This window comes from Lingula anatina, chromosome 4 (genome assembly GCF_051362555.1).
Source record: "Lingula anatina isolate TDL-2025a chromosome 4, LinAna3.0, whole genome shotgun sequence".
In the NCBI taxonomy this organism is placed as follows: Eukaryota; Metazoa; Brachiopoda; class Lingulata; order Lingulida; family Lingulidae; genus Lingula; species Lingula anatina.
The window spans coordinates 10,389,649-10,412,500 of record NC_141770.1 but is presented as its reverse complement, the minus strand read 5'-3'; the positions used below and the strand labels follow the sequence as shown (position 1 = coordinate 10,412,500).

The window sequence follows — 22,852 nt, the reverse complement described above, 5'->3', positions numbered from 1 at the left end:
ATAGTTTTTCTCTTTTTTGGAGTGGGAGATAATCAGATTTCTACTAAGTTTAACACTATTGCTATAATAATGTAAAATACAATACCACATTGTCTATCTCATAAAAATATCTAGTCAAGTAAGAGAAGAGGGGGTGGGGTGGGGGGTGGGGGGATGGGGGGGGGGGGTCCATAAATGTGGAGGCAACCACCCCTCCCCAACTTCCCATTCTTAAAATCTTAAGTTGTGCACAGCTTTATAATTCGACTTTCACTGAAACAGGTGGTATGTGTAAACTACTAAGAGACAAATATCAAATCAAAAAAACATTTGTGCATGATATTTAATTTGCCAGTTGGCATCACTTTAGAGGTTATAGTTGGCGTTTGTGAAATTTTCATTCTGAATATTGTTCAGGTGCTCTTCTGTTTCTCATCTTGGTCTTATTTATAAGATGGAAATATGTCCCAGATGTTAGATTTTATGTCAATTGGATCATCGTGCACTAGTGCTCTGTTATCAATACTAATATTTTTTTCTCCTGTACAATTAAGTTTATAACTGAAACTGAAGCACTGGGAGTAGTCATCACTCAAACTCCCCCAATGTTTCTTGACAATTTCCAGATATGTAAAAATAAAGCAGCTTTTTTAGCTCCAAATTTCCAGGAAAAGTGTTTCAAGTGTCAGCCACCCAAGTTCCATCAAGTCCATTTCCTCTTCATGAGTAAAAAGGAACAGACCTTAAAGGAAACCAGCACTGTTCACTATCTCAAAGCTTTCAAGCTGATTTTCAATGACATCTGATTTCCTTTCCAGCCTGCTTTGCTAGAAACATGCCTTTTGTCAGTGTGAATGGTTTATTTTTTTGCCACTCAAAACAGAAAAAAAAAAGAAATCAAGTGCAGAGTGTAATCGAGGAATTCTGATTGACAATTAAAGATCTTTCAAAAATTTAAAACGTGATCATTTGCTAGAGTACAGAGGCTTGGAACCTATATGATACAGCTATGATAACATACCAACACATACACCTGATGATGAATAAGTCACACTTTTAAATTATTACACACATATAATAATATATGTATATAAATCAAAATCTATGAAAATATATATCAAAACCTTATCCCCTCAACATGCTAGCTGTCACCCCCTGCCCCTATAGGACCACCATTGCTTTGTCACCTACAATCAGCATTTGACAGATGGTTCTCTTAATGACATTTTTATGACCTTCTGTCATTACAGTGTACTAGTAAGGCCAACATGTCTGTCACCTTATGATGCCTTAATGGACGTTGAATGGCTGATCTGCGATAAAAACAGCAACCATCTGTGATCACCAACTTGCAGTGTATGCTCTTGATAGTTTTTCACTAAGTGCTTGTTAAGAAAGTGTCCCCATGACCCACTCTTTACTGAGTAGAACAAGTTTTTGCTCTTATGCTCAAAATGTATTATTTTTACTGTTAGAATAAAAAACTTTACTTCTATGTAAACCTTTGTATTTTAACTCCAATGTAGTATAGTGATGCTGTAAATGATAACCTTTAAATAAAATTTTATTGCTTGTTTTCATTATTTGTTATGAACAGCATAATTACATCTAAAAACAAAATAATGTTCAAACAGTAATTGGAGTTAATAGATGTAAGTTAATGAAATATTGGCACAACTGCACATTTCTGCCTATCACGGAATTTGTATCAAGTGCTTCATTTATCTGAGGAATTTTTAAAGCCATTTGGGTTTATTGAAGAAATATAAAACATGCAGTTATGAAGATAAGATCCACACTTTTGATGTTCACTGTTGAATTTTATCGCCCTATGAGTAAGAGGGGATCTTTAATTTTTATTTTTAAAAATGGCTGCCACACATGAAACATATTTTCTTAACCTTTTAAACTTATCATTTGCTAAAATAATAACTTCTTTTTTTTGTATTTTTTCATCTGAAGTTATCTTCGTGTTACATTCATCCTTACTTGCAATAAGTATCTCGATAAATTCTGCAAATGGCAAAAAAAGAGATATTTCAACTGCATTATCATTGATGCACTGATTAACTGACATCTTTTCCATTCTTGTCACACTTTTAACGCTATAATATAAAGACCTGTCAGCGGCTATTAAATCATAAGGACCAGTGGTATAAATGAGTTTCAGTACTCTGTTTCTAGAGACTCTCAGCAATGTGTTCTTGATAACTTGCGTCTGTACAGCAGTCACTCCTGGCTCCAGTCTGGCGGGTGAAGTGTTTGCTTTACTAATCAACTGCATATGTACGGCTATAAATCCTACACTGATGGGTTTCACATGTTACCAATACTCCCAACACTCTCTCTTGTCAATCATTACACAATGTTCATCCAATTTAACCAATCGCAGATCAGGATTTCTAAGCCGGCAGACGTTGGAGTGTAACATGGGCGGGGTTAATTGTGACAAAACGATGTTCATATTAGGGTTTTTTAATTAATGCAATTAAATTATAAATCTTCTGAAGTAATGGAATAATCACCGTAAACATAAGTTATACTTATGGTGAATTACACAATTTACAACTGTAATTCATGAACAGCATATCAATCTAGAAAACTGACATAGGTACGAACTGTGCCAGTGTTGTTTATAATGAAGTTTCACCCCATGTGCTTTATGAACAACTTCCATAAAATATTTTCCAATGACATTTGTCACTATCAATACGTTTCCAAGAGAAGCAGAAAAAAAAACAAACTTCTCCAGTTACTAATAATTACATCATTTTCTGACCTCTCTGGCCATTGAACTCACCTTAAACAGGTGTTAATCCTATATCATTCCCTCTCTGATATATTATAACAGATGACTTTGTAGTGCTCCAAATTCTTCCCATCTTTAACAGTAGCATTCCTTAACGGATCATCATTTCTTTCCCCCCATCATGTGCTTTTCTCACATGATAACTTGGAAACATTTTATCGAAAGTCATGCGACTTCAAAATATCACGAGGCGTGCTTGAAATGAAAACAAATTTTGCTTGTCATTATTATTGTCTTAATCTCTTTTCCAAAGTTTCAGTCCCACAAAAGCTGGAAAAGAATCAAATTGGTCACAAGATGAGTACTAGCTAGTACAGCAGCCTGAACCTGTGTGATTGAACCTGTTATCACACAATCTTCAAACCCAACTAGGGCACTATAAAACATTTTGATCAGCAATACAGTTGAAACATCACCTCCTAGCAGATCATATCACATTAAACTTGTCCTTCGACCAATTAGCCTTAATGAAACACCTGAAAGGAAAATCTGTTAGGAAGATTTAACACCTGATCTTCACTGAACAAAAGACTCCGTGTCCTTATGCCTAGAAAGCCCAGGTTGTACAAACAAAACACTGTGTGCGAGAGTGTCTAATATCGCAGTTATAACAAAGCTGACACCTCCAGAGTCCTGACTATTATACACCTTGACTGAATAGTCTTGTTATCACACAGGTGAAGTGTGGTTACACAATTAAGTATAATGACTGATAACAGGGTGAAATGCACCTTGCTGTACATAATTATCATTTGGTTCCTACATGAAGAATTTCAAACTGGAACATGTGGTAATTCACCATAGGCAAGATTTTAAGCCATAGAGCATTTGATGAAATCTTCACTACAGAGTAAGTTCAAAAAGAATATAGACCTTTATATTATTCAGTTGACTTACATCAATTTGAAAAAGCAAAGACTGTAAACACTGTCACCTTCACCTGGCCTTATATCCTATCAATTACTTCAGCAACAATGAAAATAACTGATTATGACCTCTTTGTTAATGGATGCCAAAACGGTCTTTAATTCTTCATATAATCAAGTGTCAAGTAGGTCTACTTACTGGATAGATCACGAAGGCAAATCAGCGATTTTGTCCGCTCCTCCTGTAGCCTTGATACAGTCTTTAAGACAATTTCGGACTTCATTTAATGGCAGTCTGATTATCCAGGCAACACAAATGGTGCTACCTCACTTTTTTGTAAGATTTTTCCTCTTCCCCCTTTTTGTCAACTTTACTGACTTAAAACAATTCTTGACAGTTTTTTTCAGGAAAATTACCTCTTAGATTTCTGTGTTCTTTATTTCTTAGTACCCTGTCCTCTGTCAGTAAGTCATACAATGTGTGAAACAAACAAAAAAAGTTTAATTGATGCTGTTAAAATTAAGAAACAGCAATTCAAAATGAAAAGTTTGAAACAACTCCTCAACCATTCACTGCAATTATTCCCAGCAATGAAATTTATGTATTCTCAGAAATAGGTTTATGTCTAATCCACTGGAAAAACAACACAGAAATGACATTAATCCCTTCCTAATCTGGCTTAATCCTGTTTTAAAATTATTGTAGACTTCTCTATAGCGAGTCCATCAAGGAAAGCAGCTCTGGGTAATCAAGTCACACACAAATCAGTATAAAATCACTTCTGAATCCTGTGATACATTCCTGGTTCGAAACACAAAAATCACGACTTGAAAACTCACTGCGAGAATCACAGAAACGCGTCTGGTCTCCTCGGCAGCCAGTCCAGCAATGAAGTGAGTTAAGTATTTTTAGTAGTGTCAGATGTTCCCCAGCAGTTTCACTGCCATCTGGACTCCTGAGCTTAGCCTATCACTCTCTTCCTACACTGACTTAACACATGTGCCACTCTGAGAAAACAATTACGCTGCCACATTACAACATGTGGAGGAACCAGATGGATGGGTACCTCCTCCCCTCCCACTCTCTCTCTTTTTTCCTTTTTCCTCATTTTGTTTTACCATTCTCTGTCTTTCTTTTTCTTCTGCCTGATTTTGTTATCTACTTCTTCTACTCTTTCTCTCTCACTCTTTCTCCTTTATTTCCTTATTTCAATCTTTCTTTCCTCATTTCAATCTATTTTCTTTCTTTCAATTTTCTTCCTGTCTTCTTTTTTACCTCTCTCTCTCTCTCTCTCTCTCTCTCTCTCTCTCTCTCTCTCTCTCTCTGCACACAAACACCTACATCTGAAATATTCTCTCTTCATTTTTCCTCTTTTCCAACCAGTCAAGTGCAATTCTCTTTACTCCCAAGAGAAAGAATACCTTGCTTTGCCAAATACATTGTGCATGTACATGTACATTTATTTCTGCCTTCTACCTTTTTAAAAAAAGTTACATCAGTTGTTGTAATTTCTCTCTCTCTCTCACACACACACACACACACACACAAACACACACACACACACACACACACAGTGGACACACAAACACACACATACCTACAACCTAAATAAATCTTAACCATTTTTAATACAAGGTAATAAGCATCAATCTTTAACTGTTAATCATTTATTCTCATACAGAATAGATGAAAGATAAAAATACTGCAGAATCAACCTTGGACCTAAAAATATTAATTGGATGTATTGAAATTATCCCAATGACAGTGGACATGACCGGAAATTTTATTTGAAATTACCGGTTCCATAATCTGACTAAATGCAAATTGACCAAAAACTGGATTAGCTACCCTCTTGAAAATATCATCTTGGCAGTAATTCTCATTACTGGGGACCCAAGAGAGCCATACTATCAGGAAATCTACCACAACTACACATGACGTGAATCTCCCTGGAGAGAGGCTTTTTTTATGTTGTGCTGGAGAGCCAAGGTTGCCACACTTTTAGACTGGGTTCCCATGCTTAGATCGATCCATCTTAGTGGAGTCTCACTAAATTGCTGTCAAGTAACCGTCTTAAATGTCTGTCATGCCTATCGAATCAGCTAGGGGGTAAAGATAATTACCCCCTAACAGCTTTGCTAGACGTGACAGACATTTAAGCTGGTCAAGTTGACAGCAATTTAGTGAGACTCTCCAGGGAGATAGATTGATCCAAATATTTGTGTGAATGGGCCCTTAGAAAGGAATTGTGCCAAAACAAGGGGGTTACATGCTACATGCATGTAGGTGAATTACTTGTCTTTTTTTTTTCTTGATCTTTTTAGTAGGCTTACTTTTCACGCATCCAAAGGATTAAAATCAATGTTTTCCTCTATTGTAATTTAACTGTCTATCAAACATCATATTCTGATGAGCACTTTTTGGTTTGAACGTCATTTTTATATGAATCAATATTTCTGAATATTATCTGAAATATCATCTACTTGACAATCAAATATAGCAGGGCAAGTTAATGGTTTATCACAGAAACCTTCAATTTTCATCATCCTCATTTTATCAAATACTTGACTGAATAATAAAAATCTTGAAACATACAAATCTACAAAACATTCTCTATTTCTTTTATAAAAAACTATCCCTCTACAATATATCAAGAACATTTTCTAACTAATATCGGGAACTTATATTAAGATATATCTACGTGCCACTTTTATACCATTAGCTCAACTCATTTAAAATTGAATTATTTTTCTATTGAATCAGAATGAAAAATTCCATCCACGCAAATTCTCATCTTTCTTTATATCTCACCTTGCCAACTGACTTTTACCTTCCTGACACATATGAATCTAGCAAAAACGGAGTGAATGCATGGCGCCTCAAAGCACTGAATATCGATCAATTTTTTCTTCAGACAAGTCCCTGACTTGCACTGATTACGCCTCACATAATGCCCACCAATTTCCTTGAAGAGAAGACTCTCCAGGGAGACAACAATACATGAAGTACCAGACCTAGAATTGATTTTTCTTCTGACTTGTAAGATTCACACATAAAGAAATGTGGTCTATGTGATATTTGCATGTCCTCACCTTAACCCGCTGGACTACTGCCGGTGGAGAATAAAGCAGATTCCGGTACGTTTCTGCTTCTTGAAAGTTATACAAATGGGAAGAACGGTTTATCATTTTCCTGTGTCTTTGTTGAACTGAAAGTGTGTTCAAGTTTATACACATGTCAGAATGGGAAATCCAGGATGTGGACGCAGGAGCGTTACTTTTTTTTATAGAAATAAATCCCTTAGGGTGTCTTTTTGTTTTAATAACATATCCCTAAAATTGACCTTTATAGATTTTTAAGATACTTCTTTACAATCTGAAATCCCCAGGATATTCATAACCTTAATGTAATTTATTTTCACTTAAAGGATTTTTCTTCCTTTTATTGACTTCCTTGTTCACTACCAGTGCTCCTTCCTCAGCATGAATAAAACATGGCTGTCACCTGATATATATATATATATATATATATATATATATATATATATATATATATATATATATATATTTTTTTTTTTTTTTTTTTTTTTTTTTTTTTTAATGAAGTATTCACCCTGAGTTATAGAGTTTTGATATACAAAACAACGTATCTCAACCAAAGAAAATACTTTCCCCCTAGTTCCTTATTCATTTACTGGAAAAAGCATAGTATTGCTCATTTTAAAGGTAAGCTTCCAACTTGATCTTAAACTCAGGGAAATGAATGTAAATAATGAAATAATAAAAACATCCAGGTGCCCCATAAATAACTGTAGTATTTCAATTCACACAGATAAAAAAAAATCCCCTCAAAAAAACAAGCCTGTGTGCACTGTACATCACTCACAGCGCCTGTCATAAATTGCCATTACTTTCATCTTCATAATATAAAACACATACACCTTATCCATCAACATTCCTAATTAATAAACACTAATTAATCCCAGACATCACATACACTGAAGGGGATTATCATTGGCATTAATCACCATTTCCTGGATAAATCTGAATCATTTCTAATTAAAACAAGGACATTTTTCTTTAAAACCAACTTCAACGTATGAAATTGTTGAGATTTTACATTCTGTAATTAAATACTTATTTATTCAGTAATATTTCAAAATAGACCAAAAGCAAGTCCACTTTCACTATGTCTTAACTGTACCATTATATATAAACCAATCAATTCTATGAAATTTAAGGACTGATTGTTTTTATCAATTTAAATGGAATTTCTCAATGTTTTATATTCTCAATAAATTCTATAAATCAAACCATGGACTGAACTAGCAGCATTTTCTTTTTTTTTCTTAGCAACTCCAAACCATGAGCAATTAAGGAAGGAGTAGGGCTATGAACAAATTAATTGTAGAACTGAAGAAAAAGTTCTGATCATTTTTTTTTTTACTTTCAAAATATCATCACTACTATGAACACTTTTTCATTCTTAATAACTTCTATATATCTGATTCAGCTCACAAACAACCCATGCACTAAGCCAGCAGCAATTTCTTTTCTTTTTTTTTTTTTCTAAACCACGGCTCCAAATCACGAGCAATTAATCAAGGGGTAGGCCTGTGAATGTATTAACTGTGGAACTGGGCGGCTGGTTTCCTTCTTTCTCCACCTCCTCTCACTCTGCCTCCTCTCAGGGTCCAGATGTGAAAGTGCTTTGTTGATGGATACCAGGCCGAGGGCGCAGGAGCCCAGACTGAAGTGCAAGAAATCAGATGTTCCGCAGTCTAAGAGGCGCCTCGGCTGACAGCTCTGGGAGTTGGTTTTCAATGCAGGTAGTTAATGTTAGGCAAAGCAATAATCCAAACCATGTGGAGGGCCTAAATCATTGACCAGCCACCAACCAGGGCCCCTATCCTGTTCCAGTTTGGTCTTGATACTGTATTGCCAAATTTTGATATCATTCATCCAGTTGTGTAGCAGTATATGGCATGTGGTATGGCCAGGCCCATGAGTTATGGAAATGAGTGGAGATGCTTGAAAACCTGCTGGGTCCTTATAGACCCATACATTGAAAACACTCAGATCTCTGGCAGATTAAAATATCACACATACTACTAAAGGAAATGAGAGAACTGAGGAGAACCTCGGGATGCAATTTTTGCTAGATTGTTGCAAGTTTTCTAAGTATTACTTTTCAGTGGAAGTGTATCAATTTTTACTTACCAGTAAATTTCTCACACTATTTGTCTTTTGATACACATTTTATTATGATTTACATAACCTTTTCATCAGAAAAGAAATAATAAAAAAAAAATGAAACCACTGCATTACAATATTGTTTTTAATATTTTTGGAAATCAAACATACTCTTTGCCAAAAAGTTTTGTGCATTTTAGTGATAATAACAATTTTCTTTTTCACCTATAATGTTTTTCATTTCAGTCATGTTAATCAATAAAATAACTGTTTACAGTAATCTAAACATTTTTTTTTCAAATGCCATAAAAACTATGAACTATTTTTGATACAAAAAAAGTATGGAAAAACTTACCAGATGCACATAATCCAAGCTTCTTGCGCACAAGTTTCTGAGAAAACAAATTTTTCCAAAAATTGATCTTTCTTTTATCCATTTTATCCATATTTTCCAGTAACTTTATCACCCACTGTCACTATTTTATTTCCTGTCCAACCATGCAAAGTATCAGCCTTCCTGATCCACCCGGTCAAAAGGCCCCTTGGGTCATTCCAGCCAAATGACCACCAGTTACCCAACAGACCCAAGTCAAGTACCCACGCGAATGATCATTAAAATCCAAATGAGAAGTCACATGACGTAATGAAAGTCAGAGAAAGTGAATCAAAGCTATATCAACACAAAACAGCTACAACATACATAGGGGAGTGATCAAGGTATTTGAGTAAACAGCTAAGGTTTCCCTGTGTCGTTACACCTGTAATGTATGTCAATAAGTGCCACAGGTTTCCAGATTTACTAAGTCAATAGATAGTCATGCCTCATCGGAAATGCTTAGGGGCCATTGCTATCCATTCCGTGTCCTTTGCCTATCTTGACATGTAATTGTTATCAATTGGCAGTTTATAATTAGGTCATAATATTATTGTTTCTGGACATGTGGTTTATTTTGCTGTTTCTTCTGTGATAATAATAACATAAAATATATATGTACAAATAATCTGACTATGTTTATAAAGCAGAAACTGACTTTCAAACTGACCACTATTTTTCTCTCCCATAAAATGATTATTTCAAAAAGTGAAACATTTTGTCTTAGTTTATTTTTTAAAATCACCCCTTCCAAAGAAATTAATAAACTGAAACAATTTATAAAACTTTTGTACTCCAAACTAGAAAAAGACATAATAATAATAATAATAATAATAATAATAATAATAATAATAATAATAATAATAATAATAATTATTATTATTATTATTATTATTATTATTATTATTATTTTATTTTTCATGTACTAAACATTTTAATCTCTACTATCTGTTTAGCACCATTTCAGTATGGAGGTCAAATATAAATTTTCAAGAAAGATCTATTACTTCCTCACATACACCATACACTGTATACACACATAGATCAGATACATGTGCACTTTCAAATGTCAAATCAGCCATCTGTCACAATATTTTCCATCAAATTATTCTATATTTTCTTCAAAATTTTGTTTATTTGCTCTTGCCTCAGTTGCACTGGTGCTAAACTACACTATGGAACAACTGAACAGACAGAAATGCGTGAGGCAGAGTCGTGATTCTCGTGATTCGTGATTCTCGTGATTCTTGACTCCTTCAGTCTACCTGCAGACTTGACCGTTGAAATGCACACACATATTGAACAACTAAACAAACACAGCGGGTCAAATATTGACCTCTTTTAAACTGCACTGAAAGGAAGATTACATGTATCAGCCACTCCAAAATATTTTCTCCCTCCATTGAATTTTCCCTTGAAATTTAACTGTTACCTTCTCTTTTTTTACAAACTTAGTACAAAAGAAGATAAACTTAACTTGGTGCAAGGTCTTTTTCTGTCTATTTAGAAATAGACAAAGCTTTATAAAGTTTTCTTAAAAGAGATGTTGTGAGGAAGAAAATAACATGGAATGGCCTGTATAGAGGTCACACAGGGTCTAAGGTATTGTCACACCAAGGGATCCATGTCTAAACGATCCCATTGAATTTTGGTTTTTGAAGATATGAACAAACAATTTAGCTGTATAAATATTGGATAGAATTGATTGCGGCTAGCAGAGTGTGTTTGCACACTTTATCCTGCACACCTGAAACAGACGGATGCATACTCAGGTAATGCCCAGAAGTTACCTTGGAGGCGACACTATAGGGCTATGTGATCCCCCTTTTTTTAATAAGCTTTGAGTGAAGCTGGCCATGTAGAAAGTCAAAGGCAGGGATATGCAGGACCATCAAAGCCCAGTGTCACCATAAAACTTTTATTTCCAAAAGTTAAAATAAATAACTTTACAACCAACTCAGACAAATTCTTCCCATGTTTCTAGACAAGGAAATTCTCTTTCACTTAGGATGTTAACCTGTTAGTGACCTGTTAGCAATGTTATCTTGTAAGTTCTAAAACGATCACCTTTTTTTTTTATCTTTTAATACATGTCAGCCCACTGTTTGAGAGACACCTATCAGACGAGAAATGCTCTTTCCTAACTCACCCCCCCCCCGCTTAATCCCTTTGTCAGACACACACACACACATACACACGCACACACACTTCCCTACTACCTCTCTACTGCATTCCTTCTCTTTATCTCCCTTTTTCACTCGTTCATCCTCTTTCCTTCCCTCTTTCCATTTCAGCTGTTCCACAACATGGGAGTCCAGGTGCACTGTGACAGGTGTGCTGGTTGAACACAGGTGGGCTACCTTGTCCCCCAGCTGTGACTCTACCTGTGCATCAATACAGGGAATTTTAACTTGAGTTACGTAACTATATTGATTCCCACACCTGTTCACTTGAATATATGTATTGCATTTGTATAGATGAATAGATATAGATTGATAGATAATATGTAGATATATGCTGGGAGGAGATAGACAGATAGATACAGAGAAAATTGTAGACAAATTGCATCCTCTGTAAGTCTGTAACTTTATCAGGCCAAAGCATTTTGATTGTAAAAAATTTTAATCAAATTTATTCATTGCCTATAATGGTAACCTAAATCAAAGCCAGAAAACAACTGTGACTCAGTACAATTCTATTATTTCTACCTACACTGCACTTACTCTGTTTCCCCATCAGCTTTGACACTGACCATTTTGTCAAACATAGACCCATCACATTAACTTGCACAAAAAGCCCACACTATTTTGTCCCTTTTGAGTTTTCTCTATTTTTACCCCTTTCTAATCAATGGTGATTTTGATAATATTAATGAAGAGCGCATCACAAACAATTAACGTTGACAAAAACCATCCAAAGAACTGTTATTTTTTAACTCTGCAATATGGCCTAGCCATGTGGGGTGTGTACGTGTCACTGTGCAGTAACTGAACGTGACACTATAAACATTGACTACTTTTTCTTGGGGAACATTTTTTAACACTTACCAATTATCAAGAAAGAATTAATTTAGAAAAGAATGTGCAGAAAAGCGATTTTGTTTGTTTAATTTTTGCTCATATTATATAGCATACAGTGAGTTTTCTTTAAATTGTATTATGAATAAACTGAAAATTTTATAATTTGATATGTAAATGTGGGAAGCGTACTGAGAGAGAGAGAGAGAGAGAGAGAGAGAAAAGAGAGAGACTACCTTTAAAAGTACAGATGGCCAACAATATCCCCTGTATAAGCAAAGTGAGATATGTTTCAATCACCGTGAAAGCCTTTTAGCCCTACCAGATATAAAACAGACACAACCTCCTGTAAAATAGTCTGCTATTTCAAGCACATTGAAATCCCAGCACCTAGCATGTAAACCTTGCCATATAATTTGGTATAATTCAGTATACACTAAATTGAGATTAAGCATGAAACACACATTGCATGAAACACACATTGCTATGGAGCAAAGCAAAAGGGGGAGGGGGGGGGGGTGTCTCTGTACCTGGTGCTTGCTTTTGTTGCTGTAAACCTGCCATAGTTTGCCATAACACCCTCTGCTAAATGGATGTTGCCATGGCAACTTGTTAAAATTGTGGCAACATCGGAAGATAGAGGGAAGAGGAGGATGAATGATGTCAATATAAACAGAACTACTGAATACCATCAAATATTCTAATAGCAATGAGCTATGGAGGGAATGTAAAATCTAGGCATTCTTTAAGTTAATATATGGGAAATTACATCAGTTTTGATGACAGAGAGAGAAAAATACAATGAACAGGAACTGCCAATGCTGAGAAATAACCACTTTAGAAGTTATTGTTTGCTTTCCAATTCTCTTCTTCTTCCTTTATTAATGAATGTGTCAGAGACACACCTGGCATGAAGTTACATCCTTTTGTTTTTTAATTCCATATTGATACACAAATGTGGACAGAAAAAACTAATAATAAAGATATATAACTATTCTGCCACTGCATATATAGCCCTAGGTAGGTGTACACCTACACAGAATTGGTCCTGAATAATTTATCGTATTCTAACACCTTAAATTGTTAATAATATCCTTCAGACATTTTCGCAGAGATGTCATTATAAGTCTTTGCTATCACGCAAAAGGTCATCATTATTTTCTCTCCTTTCTATTATAAACACACAATATACTTATTATTTCAATACTTGCACAATGCGCATCTTAAGTTTTCCAACAGCTTTTCCCTCCAGCATTTGTTTAGTACTGCAGTGTAGGTGAGAACTTCTACAGGTGCAGAAGCCTATGAAGTTGACCCAATTATCAATTAACAATCATTCTGAGATGTGCATTTTTCTAGAGAATACTCCTTAATTAGGCAAGAGCAAACATTCACAACATCTGTGCAAACGTCTTTTCCAATTCAAAATGGCCTCTCCCTCCTACACACTTCTAGTGATTACTGCTTGCTTTCTTACAAATGCAAAAAGAAAAAAAAATATGAGTGTTTAAAATATAAAAAATTTGACTCAAAAAATTATCTAGCACTTTTTTTCTCTGCAACCAATCATTCACCAATTAACCTAAAAATTGATTCCAATGAATTACACGGGCTAATTGTCTTAAACAGAAATTATTCTAGAGTGAACTATGCAATATGTTGTATCTATTATTCCATCTAGCCTGCGAACTCTTCCACCTGGGCCCTCTCCAGATGTGAGAACTTGAACATGCATTACCGATTATCAAATACTGGATAAGTTTATACAAAATGAATTATTGATACCTCTCCTTCTCTGTCCATTCTTATACATGTGTATCACTCTGTCGGTTCACAAACATTGGTCAATAATTTGGATAAAAAATTCCCCTCCTGGGTGAAATGGCAGACACCCCAGATACACATATTCCCTGTGTTATTAATTAAATATTTCACCAATACATGTATAATAAATGAATTCCCAATGATTATGCCTTTGCAGGGCCTGGAATTGCAAATATGGGAGCCCTTCCCCCTGGATTACTGGTGTCTACAGGGAATCTTGCAGCTGTGTCCAGATCTAATATCAGGTGGTGGGATCCTTGCTAATTTCGGCCGCTAATTTCTAACTAAATAAGATCCAAATAGCAGCCATTACAGAGGATGATTTCTGCTGCTTCCATCTCATATCCTTTGTCAGCATCATAAATATTTAAAAAAAATTTTTTTCTTTAATTATTTCCTTTCTTAATAACTCTCTCTCACACACACACACACACACACACACACACACACACACACACACACACACACCAAACCACACACATACATATATTCCCCTAATGTACTCTTAGGCTTCATTCACATGCAATGTCTATTTTCTAAATTCTATTTTCTATTCGCGGTATGTCTTATGATCACGGTCTGTGCCCTGAATATCCCGTGGCGTAATTACTGGCAGCGCGAGCCAGTTACTATAAGTTACTATAAGTAACTGGCTCGCGCTGCCAGTAATTCAAGGCGGGATATTCAGGGCACAGACCGTGATCATAAGATAGCGCGAATAGAAAATAGAATTTAGAAAATAGACATTGCATGTGAATGAAGCCTTAGTGTCCAACCTACAGCACCTTCCTTCCTGACATCAACATTACAGAGCTGCAAACTCAGAGCATGAAAGTACAAACACATTAATTGTACAAACACCAAACACTGGAAATTCCATGTGTGTGACAAATTTCTCCTCTCTTCAGATGTTTACTTACACTTATTCCTCATTAATGCCCACATGCTTAAAGAATATCTCATGGTGAAATTACATGAGGGTAAACAGTTTCTAAGAAATAGCTATAAGGAAGGGGGGCTTGTGTGGGAGGAGAGAGAAAGACAGAGAGAGAGAGAGAGAGAGAGAGTGAGTTTTTTACTGGATTTTACTGGATTAAAAGAGAATTTAAAAGAGATAATCAGAGAGATCGAGATGAAACCTGTATTTCTTTTCATTATCACAATTCAGAAAAACAGTTATACCAATTCAGAGAAAACTGTATAAGGATCCAAGAAAAAAAAGTTTAGGGATTGCTACCAAAAAACACTGCTTTCCTTTCGCACAGAGAGCTCCACAATAACCTGTCACTCAATAGACCTGTTAGGAAAACTAATAATTGCGCCAGGCATGGCAGGTGCAGCTGCAGCTCACTTCTGGCTCTGGGAAAATTTCTCAGAGCTTCTAGGTAATCAGATTCTATAAATATCCCACATCACCTGTCACACTATGGTTATTGTGCCTCATAGCTCAGCTGCCAATCTGCTCTTACTATTTTCTAATTTTTTTTCTTCGTTTTTCACTGAACAAGACTGTTTCTTAATGTCAAGACATTCAGGGAGAGTTCAATTAAGCCGCTATGGGTTCCTAGTATTAAGAGTGGCGCAGCTGGCTTTTAAGACCAGATCTCACCATCCCTGGTGTCTGAATGAGAAGAAATTAGCGGAATGTATCTGTACTTCTTTACTTATCAGTTCATAATATCACAAACCCACAGATGTGGCACAGTGCTCCCTTACTAAGTGAGTTCACTTCGGGGGATTGACAATGAGAAAATATGGAATATTATTGATAAATTTGTGGCATGTACCCAGATGCACAGAGCACATTAAACACATGCGGTCGTGTGGTAGCATGCACCTGCATTTTAAAAATGAAAGATGGGAGAGATAACAGCATACTGAATATTTAAAGAGCTATTTCGTTCTTTGCATCTGGTATCTATAATTTTCGTCATAGGGTAGAAATAATCCATTTCTGATGATATAACTGTCAATTTACCACTGATATGGTTCAATATTGGAAAGGATCATATTCATGCTTTTTGTACAAGCCTAGACATGTTCAATTCAAAATCCATTTCCCCTCCTGATCCTTCCTGCCCCCCCCCCCTCCCCCCCAGCCTGACATCCTTTGGGACATATCTGCCACTTTGCTTGCTTTTGGTAGGCCAGATGACTTCTACATCAGGGGCCTTGAATTGGGATTACAGGAATCCCTCAGCTAAGTGTTAAATCTGTATTCCCTAAGCATGTATGTGTTCTTACTATTATGAACTGCTAATACATTTGCACTGTACAGCAAGCTGGCTCGGGAGTGTTATTGAAACCAGCCATCGTTTATCACTGTAAACCAATTGTACATCGTAGTGCCCGTCTTCTTGAAATAACAAATAACACAAGTTGCAAAACATCAACAGAACTATTTCCCCATCTGGGTTTGATGAAGAAGGGCAACATTTTTGTTATGGCGCGGGTCACAGAAATGAGTCTTCCAGATTTTTCCCCGCCACACTGGCGCCAGAGCTGATGGTTGGAACATATGGGCCCCATTCTTTAGCAGAGTTTGAAAACCTTACACCTTCTCTTCACTTCAACACGTGGATATGATAGCTCACTCTAAACATCAGCCCAAAGCAACACACAAGGCAGGATGGCTATTTTGCTATTGGAGGAATTCTGAGTATGGATATATTTTTCCGGGCTCTCACTCACAGTGTGAATCTGAAATTTTTACTATTTACATTTAAAGATTGCATTAGTTTTTTTTTTATCATCTCTTTTTTACATGAAATTCATTATTCTGGATTGACTTATTGTTAATTAAAAATAAAATATGAATAGAACAAATAGACGGCAGGATCTACTTTGTCTTGTGAAAAAAATAAGGATATAAAACATTTCTTTTTTACTTTCTCATATATTATTTTATCAGCATTTCTATCGTTCATACTGGTTAGAGAAATTCTTTACTGCACAAGTTTGAGGTCCCAGAAACTGAAAAAATTCAACTCAATTACTGTGACCTCTTTTGTGTCCTCCCCCCCCCCCCCCCCCAATTTTTTTTAATGAAATAAGATACTATCACATTTTTAAACATGTACTTTTGACATGAATAGTTTGACACTGGAACAATAAGGGTCATAGTTCTTTCATTCTTTTCTAATAAAATATTAGTCTTTTTTATTGAATGCAGACTGTAAACCTTTATTGCAATATTGTTTCCACAACAATATATAAACAGTGTGTGTGTGTGTGTGTGTGTGTGTGTGCAAAAGAGAGAGAGAGAGAATAAACAAACAACACACACTATCTTAACGTACAGCATTCTACCCATTACAATCTAACCTCACAAAAGCCATAACTCTAAAGCCTAAAGTTACATATTTCCCTTTTATCTTCCACCAGCAAGGTTGATTTTAAACAAAATCTTACCTAAAAGCAAGGGGAGCAAGGTGTGCGTATGGCTTTGCTGATAATACAGGAACACCTTAGTCTATCAGTAATAATAAATCCCCCTATGTACTGTACAGTGCATCGACCACACTCACAACATCAATGCTGTATCAGCAGTCATACTGTTGGGTGAAGTATCAATAACAAAACAACAATTACATTACCCATACAATATCAAACCAAGGATATCAAAACATGCAATCCAGGAAGCAAAATGATATTTATTATGGTGACTGGCTTGTTATGAACTTTGTTTGACATGCTAGTTGTACAAACAGAGCCCATATTAAATTTACAAATGGAGTGCTGCCACGGGGAAATATCAACTTGACTGAATGTAAAATGCAGCGATGAAAAAAGAATGAAAAGTGGTTACAGTTATCATGAATCTCTTTGTTGTTGCTGTTATTATCGTTCCATTTTTCTGCTTTTGAAATACAAAATCAGAATTTATATCTGAATTTAAAGCAGCAAATGTCACTGTGGACAAAAAGATGAAAAAAAAATCAACATGCTACTATGAAATGAAACAATGCAACTGTTAAAATCTCTATAGATCTACTTTGAAGAGTGTTACTTCTTGCCATCAACAACAACCAAATGAGATAACCTGTATGTGCAACAGCAGAACTCTTAATTTTTTTGTTCTCATATATCATTTCCCCCCTGAAAGACACATGCACCTCTATATTTTTTATGAAAAATTCATTCATGGCCTGATTCATATGAGTCTTGCCATAGAACATGTTGATATAAATAGACTAGAGGTAAACCCAATTAAGAATTAATCATCTTACAGAACTGAACATTTTCTTAAGGGTGAAGCATATACTGTAGCATTTAAGAAAACCATAACAAATATTAACAATCAAGCAAAAGTTAAAATTTTACTAATCCAATCACTCAGACTTTTTAGAGATATAATGTGAGTTTATGCAATTTATAATAAATACTATAAAAATTAAATTCAGTTTTTGAATAAACAATATTATGGCACACTGATAAATTTATGACCTGTGGTATTACCATTATTTTGGTCTCTGAAACGGAAGTTTACATCAAACATTTCATCTGCAGCAACCCAAACAGGAATACACTGGCAGTATGAATATCTCCCCCCCCCCCCCCCCCACCCCTCGGATATAAACAATAAAAGATTCAGAATTACTCATACAAATGTGTGCATTGTTGCTGGTAGCAGATAATATTAAAACCAAACCCACCTCACCAGGTGTTTCAATTCCAAACCAGGTTCATATTGTTAATTTATATCAAAAAAACAACTCTTTAATAGTAAAATTGGGGACAATTGATAGGATTGGGTTGGATTTTACTTTTAAGATTTATGTATATATGGGGACTTTTGTGTTTTGGCTCTCCTGTATATAAAATATGAACTTAAACTAAATGATAATTTAATAAAACATGATATCACTTCTTTTTCTTGAAAATAATCTTGCAAAATAATAATCTCTTAGATAAGGAATCCTTCATTGCCTTCAGTGGTTGTAGATCTCAAAGATAAAATACACCAGGGCAAAACCAAAATGCTTGACATGAACTGTAGTGATATCTTCACACAACAACTGATGTGGAAAAATATTATATACAACATATAGTTGATTAAAAAGCAAATAATTAAATTAAGAAAAATCTGACTTACTGCGATGGTGGCAGAATTCGAAGGAAAACACCCCGTGATAGCGTTGAGGATGAGACTTCATCAAACTTAATAAGTTAATTGGTTTGCGCTCAAGTCTATCCTCTTGTTTAGCCATGACACAAATCCAAGGAACACAGACAGTTTTTCTATCTCCAGGAAAAATATAGTGTTCCTGCAGTCCACAAATTTTTTAACTGATGAAGAAAAGTATTATATATTTACGATGTTACACCCTCCTTGCTTCTCCTGTCACTTCATATATGTCAAACCACAAGAAAATATATCACAGATTTTTTCCCTTTCTTTCAGAAAAAAAGATATACTGTTATATAACAATATCCAAAATTACCACTTTTCAGATAACCTCCCACATTTTGTCCAGATGGTCAGTGAAAGGATTCCAGCATCCAGTATCTCCAACCTGTCAAGCTCTCTCAAGCACACAGAACCATGAGCTTGGTGGAACACAAGGCATGCCTCAGCTGCCAGTTAGCATTTGACTGAAAGCAACTAATCCAGTCCAGCCGACTCCTAAAGTGGTTCTCACCCAATGAGATGAAGAGTTGCTTCAGAGAGCTTCAGAGAGCCACGTGTCTGGGAGGCAACTAGGAGCTCACTGACATATGGTGTATACTAAGTAACAGGTGGCATTGATTGGGGCCCACTCCGACTTTCTGGCACCAAAGCAGTTGGTATAGGAATCAAGGTGGCAGACTACAACCCTGAGAAAAAACTGGAACCAAATTTGTTCAATTGCTTCCAAAGGCAGTTCCAGCTGTTTTTCCTGCAAAGATGACAGTTGCTAATTATAACAGGCATGTTAAGAACTAATCAATTGCAGTCAGTGTGTGGCAATTAGGTCCAGAAAAGAATTCACCTCTAGTTCTGTTGTTTCTTGCCTGTTCATGAGGCTATATTTTTTTCTCTAGAATTTCAAATGTTTTCTCTGATCAATCAACAAAATTACAGAAGTTTTGTTTGTTTCTTCTTGTTTAGACTGCAACTGTCTTCACTCAATAAACCTTACTCAGTGCCAAATCTTGTTTTTTTTTTGTTTCTTTCCAATGTTCCTTACAACTAAGAAAAATCCAAAACTCTATCAGCCTCTTTTTGCCAAAAAGTAACAAATTGCCAACAATGTCCAACAGTTTTCCCTGACAACTGAATTTAAAAAAAAAGCAATCACCAGAAAAAGCTCTAGTAACATCCCTATCAAGCGTGATCTTAACCGTTGTTTTTCCTGTTCACCAAACACCGAAACACAATACCAATGAGATCTCCCAACAACGATGTAACAATCAGACGACCAAGTGGATTAATGTTGCAAGCTTCCTATCAGATCTTGCTTTTTCATGTCATGGGCTCAGGTGAGAACTATCAGGAGAGACATTTGAGCCACCTTCTACTGAGAGTGATTGCATCCTGGTCTCCCTGACAGGTTAATCTCCTGTGAGTAAAAATGAACACTTAGCAGCTGGTCTTTTCCGGAAAGTGTGATGTCACAACCATAACGTTGGCACTACTGGCGCAGATGAAGGATTCCCATATGCTAGGTAATTCTCATACATGTAAGATTGCAGGTAGGTGGGCAGCATTCACTTTTGAGGAATATCTTTTTTTTTTCTTTTTGATAATAAAGAAAAATATCATAAAATACATGTATCTGCAATGTTGCAGCAATCTCATCTAATTTCCAGAACAATGTAATGCAGAATGTACACTGCCAGATAAAAGACAGATGCTGAGTTAATAATAAAGCATGAAATAGTTCAACTTCGAGCCTTTTTCATGTCACTTCCACATGCAGTGAAAGAAATGTGTAAATCAGAAAAAAATCCTTTTCCGTAACAGATCAGAATTAACTCACTGGAAGTTGAATAAATATAGTGCAGAGACAAGCAATAGCTTTTACCAGCACTCTCCCACATCACTTCTGTTCTGTTCTCTCTCTCTGCCTCTACAGACTTGAAATAAAAACAACCCAGCTGTCACTCTACATAACAGAGGCACAACTGACGAAGTGGCTTGCTGAATTTTTCATTGGAAAAAATCAATGAGGCAACCATGAAGGTTGGCATAAAAACGACCATCCAACCAATTTGAGAGCTAAACAATATTCTCCCTTGCTGCGCTGTTCCAGAACTGCCTGAGCAAGAGATAGAAGAGTTCCAGAGATTAACACCAAGAGATGTCTGAAGATTACCTAACTAAGGGGAGATTAGCCTCAAAAATCCAGCTGGATGCTGCTGGTTATGTGTATAATAAAGATTGGCAATCAAATGAGCACATGGTATGTTCACTTATGGCTAAGATAACTGTATTGACTGGGCAGGGATAAATTAAGAATTGCAATCAATATGTGGCTTTGTAAGCCACTGATTCTTAAACTGCTTGCCACAATTGACTAAGGATGACCACTAACTGACAATATAAGGAACATTTAACCATGCATCAGCTCACAGTGGTAAATTAGACTTAAGCCATACGACAAAAGATTTAACATGCATATAGAAAATGAGACAAGCGTTTCATATCTTTTAGATGAAAAGGCCAAATCGGTTGATTAATTAAAAAAACTGTTTTTCATATCTTAAACAAAATATTGGAAGCAGTAAATACAGAGGTGGAAATAAAAACAATTGCTACAGAATATCAAGTGAATAAGTGTTCAATTATCACAGAGTAGGAACAATATTAAGATCAATGAAAATATCACCTGCTTCTACTGGGTAACTTTTAAGGGACTGGTTAAGTATTTTTAAAACTCAATCCCCTATACTCACTCAGATAAATCAGCTAAAAATATTAGTGCTGATACAAGCAGTGCAAGGCTGGTTTTCACATCTTCAGGTGGTGGTCGACAGCAGGGGCAGGGACAAGGAAGAGGGACACATTCAATCTTCACTTTACTGTCTCACCATGGGTGATGATATTTGCCCATGTTTACAAGAAAGCGTGTTTGTAACTAGCCAATCACTAATGTGAGTGAAGAATGCAGTTTGGTGAAATTGCACAAACTAAGGAATCGAAAGCGTTTTTATCTATAGGAGGGTGCGGCAGTAAATAAAACTGCTGTTCACATTTTGAAAAAGGTTTCAGACAAGAGGCAGCATATCCCATGGATGCCATTTAAAACAGGGGAAGAAGAAAAAGTTGACATCTAGAACCTAGACCACTGAAAACAGTTGTGCTCTTCTCCAAATTCAGACACTAGATTTGATACATATGAGGCTTTTATTTAAAAAATTTTCCGACAAATTATTTTAAAAGAATGAAAATTTCAACATAAGATATCTTGTCAACTGTTCTATGGTATTTGCCTAAGGAAAACAATATACATCAGAGGTCAATAAAGACCATCAAATTGAATAAGTTTGACAATGGCCTTGTACAAATTAAATCACATTAAATTACATTAATATGAGGTTTATGTAATAACAGAATCTGATTTCTTCTAAACATGTTTGCAGCATAAGAAAGAGGGTTGTATTGCATTGTAAGTTGTATGCTTTCTGTAAACTTTGACCCTTGCCTCTGTTTGAACAGTGCCTTATCCAACTTAATAGCACAGAGCTTACCAAATATTACCAATTTAGTGGGATTGGCTTGTGTCTTAAATACATTTGTTAAAGCAATCTTTAATCTCCTAAGGTTACATATCAACCAACTACACTTTTTTCATTCACTTGACTGAGA

The 22,852-nt window shown here is 35.7% G+C and overlaps 1 protein-coding gene across 9 annotated transcripts in view; it reads right to left on the bottom strand.

Annotated features, from left to right (window-relative positions):
* Positions 1 to 22,852, bottom strand: part of LOC106159955 (transcriptional corepressor CBFA2T3) — a 65,697-nt gene that overhangs the window by 20,350 nt on the left and 22,495 nt on the right. Inside the window, exon 1 of one of the 9 annotated variants that reach the window (XM_087011638.1) lies at positions 19,157 to 20,235. The exons of 2 other annotated variants lie outside the window; for them this stretch is intronic. In XM_087011638.1, the coding sequence (XP_086867764.1) occupies positions 19,157 to 19,271 (115 nt within the window). In that variant the 5' untranslated portion in view covers positions 19,272 to 20,235. Of the gene's footprint in view, positions 1 to 2,779; positions 3,336 to 3,853; positions 4,612 to 6,747; positions 6,796 to 9,202; positions 9,489 to 19,156; positions 20,236 to 22,852 lie in introns of those variants that run through there. 6 more of the 9 variants (XM_013536420.3, XM_087011634.1, XM_087011628.1 and 3 more) reach the window with 6 other exon arrangements.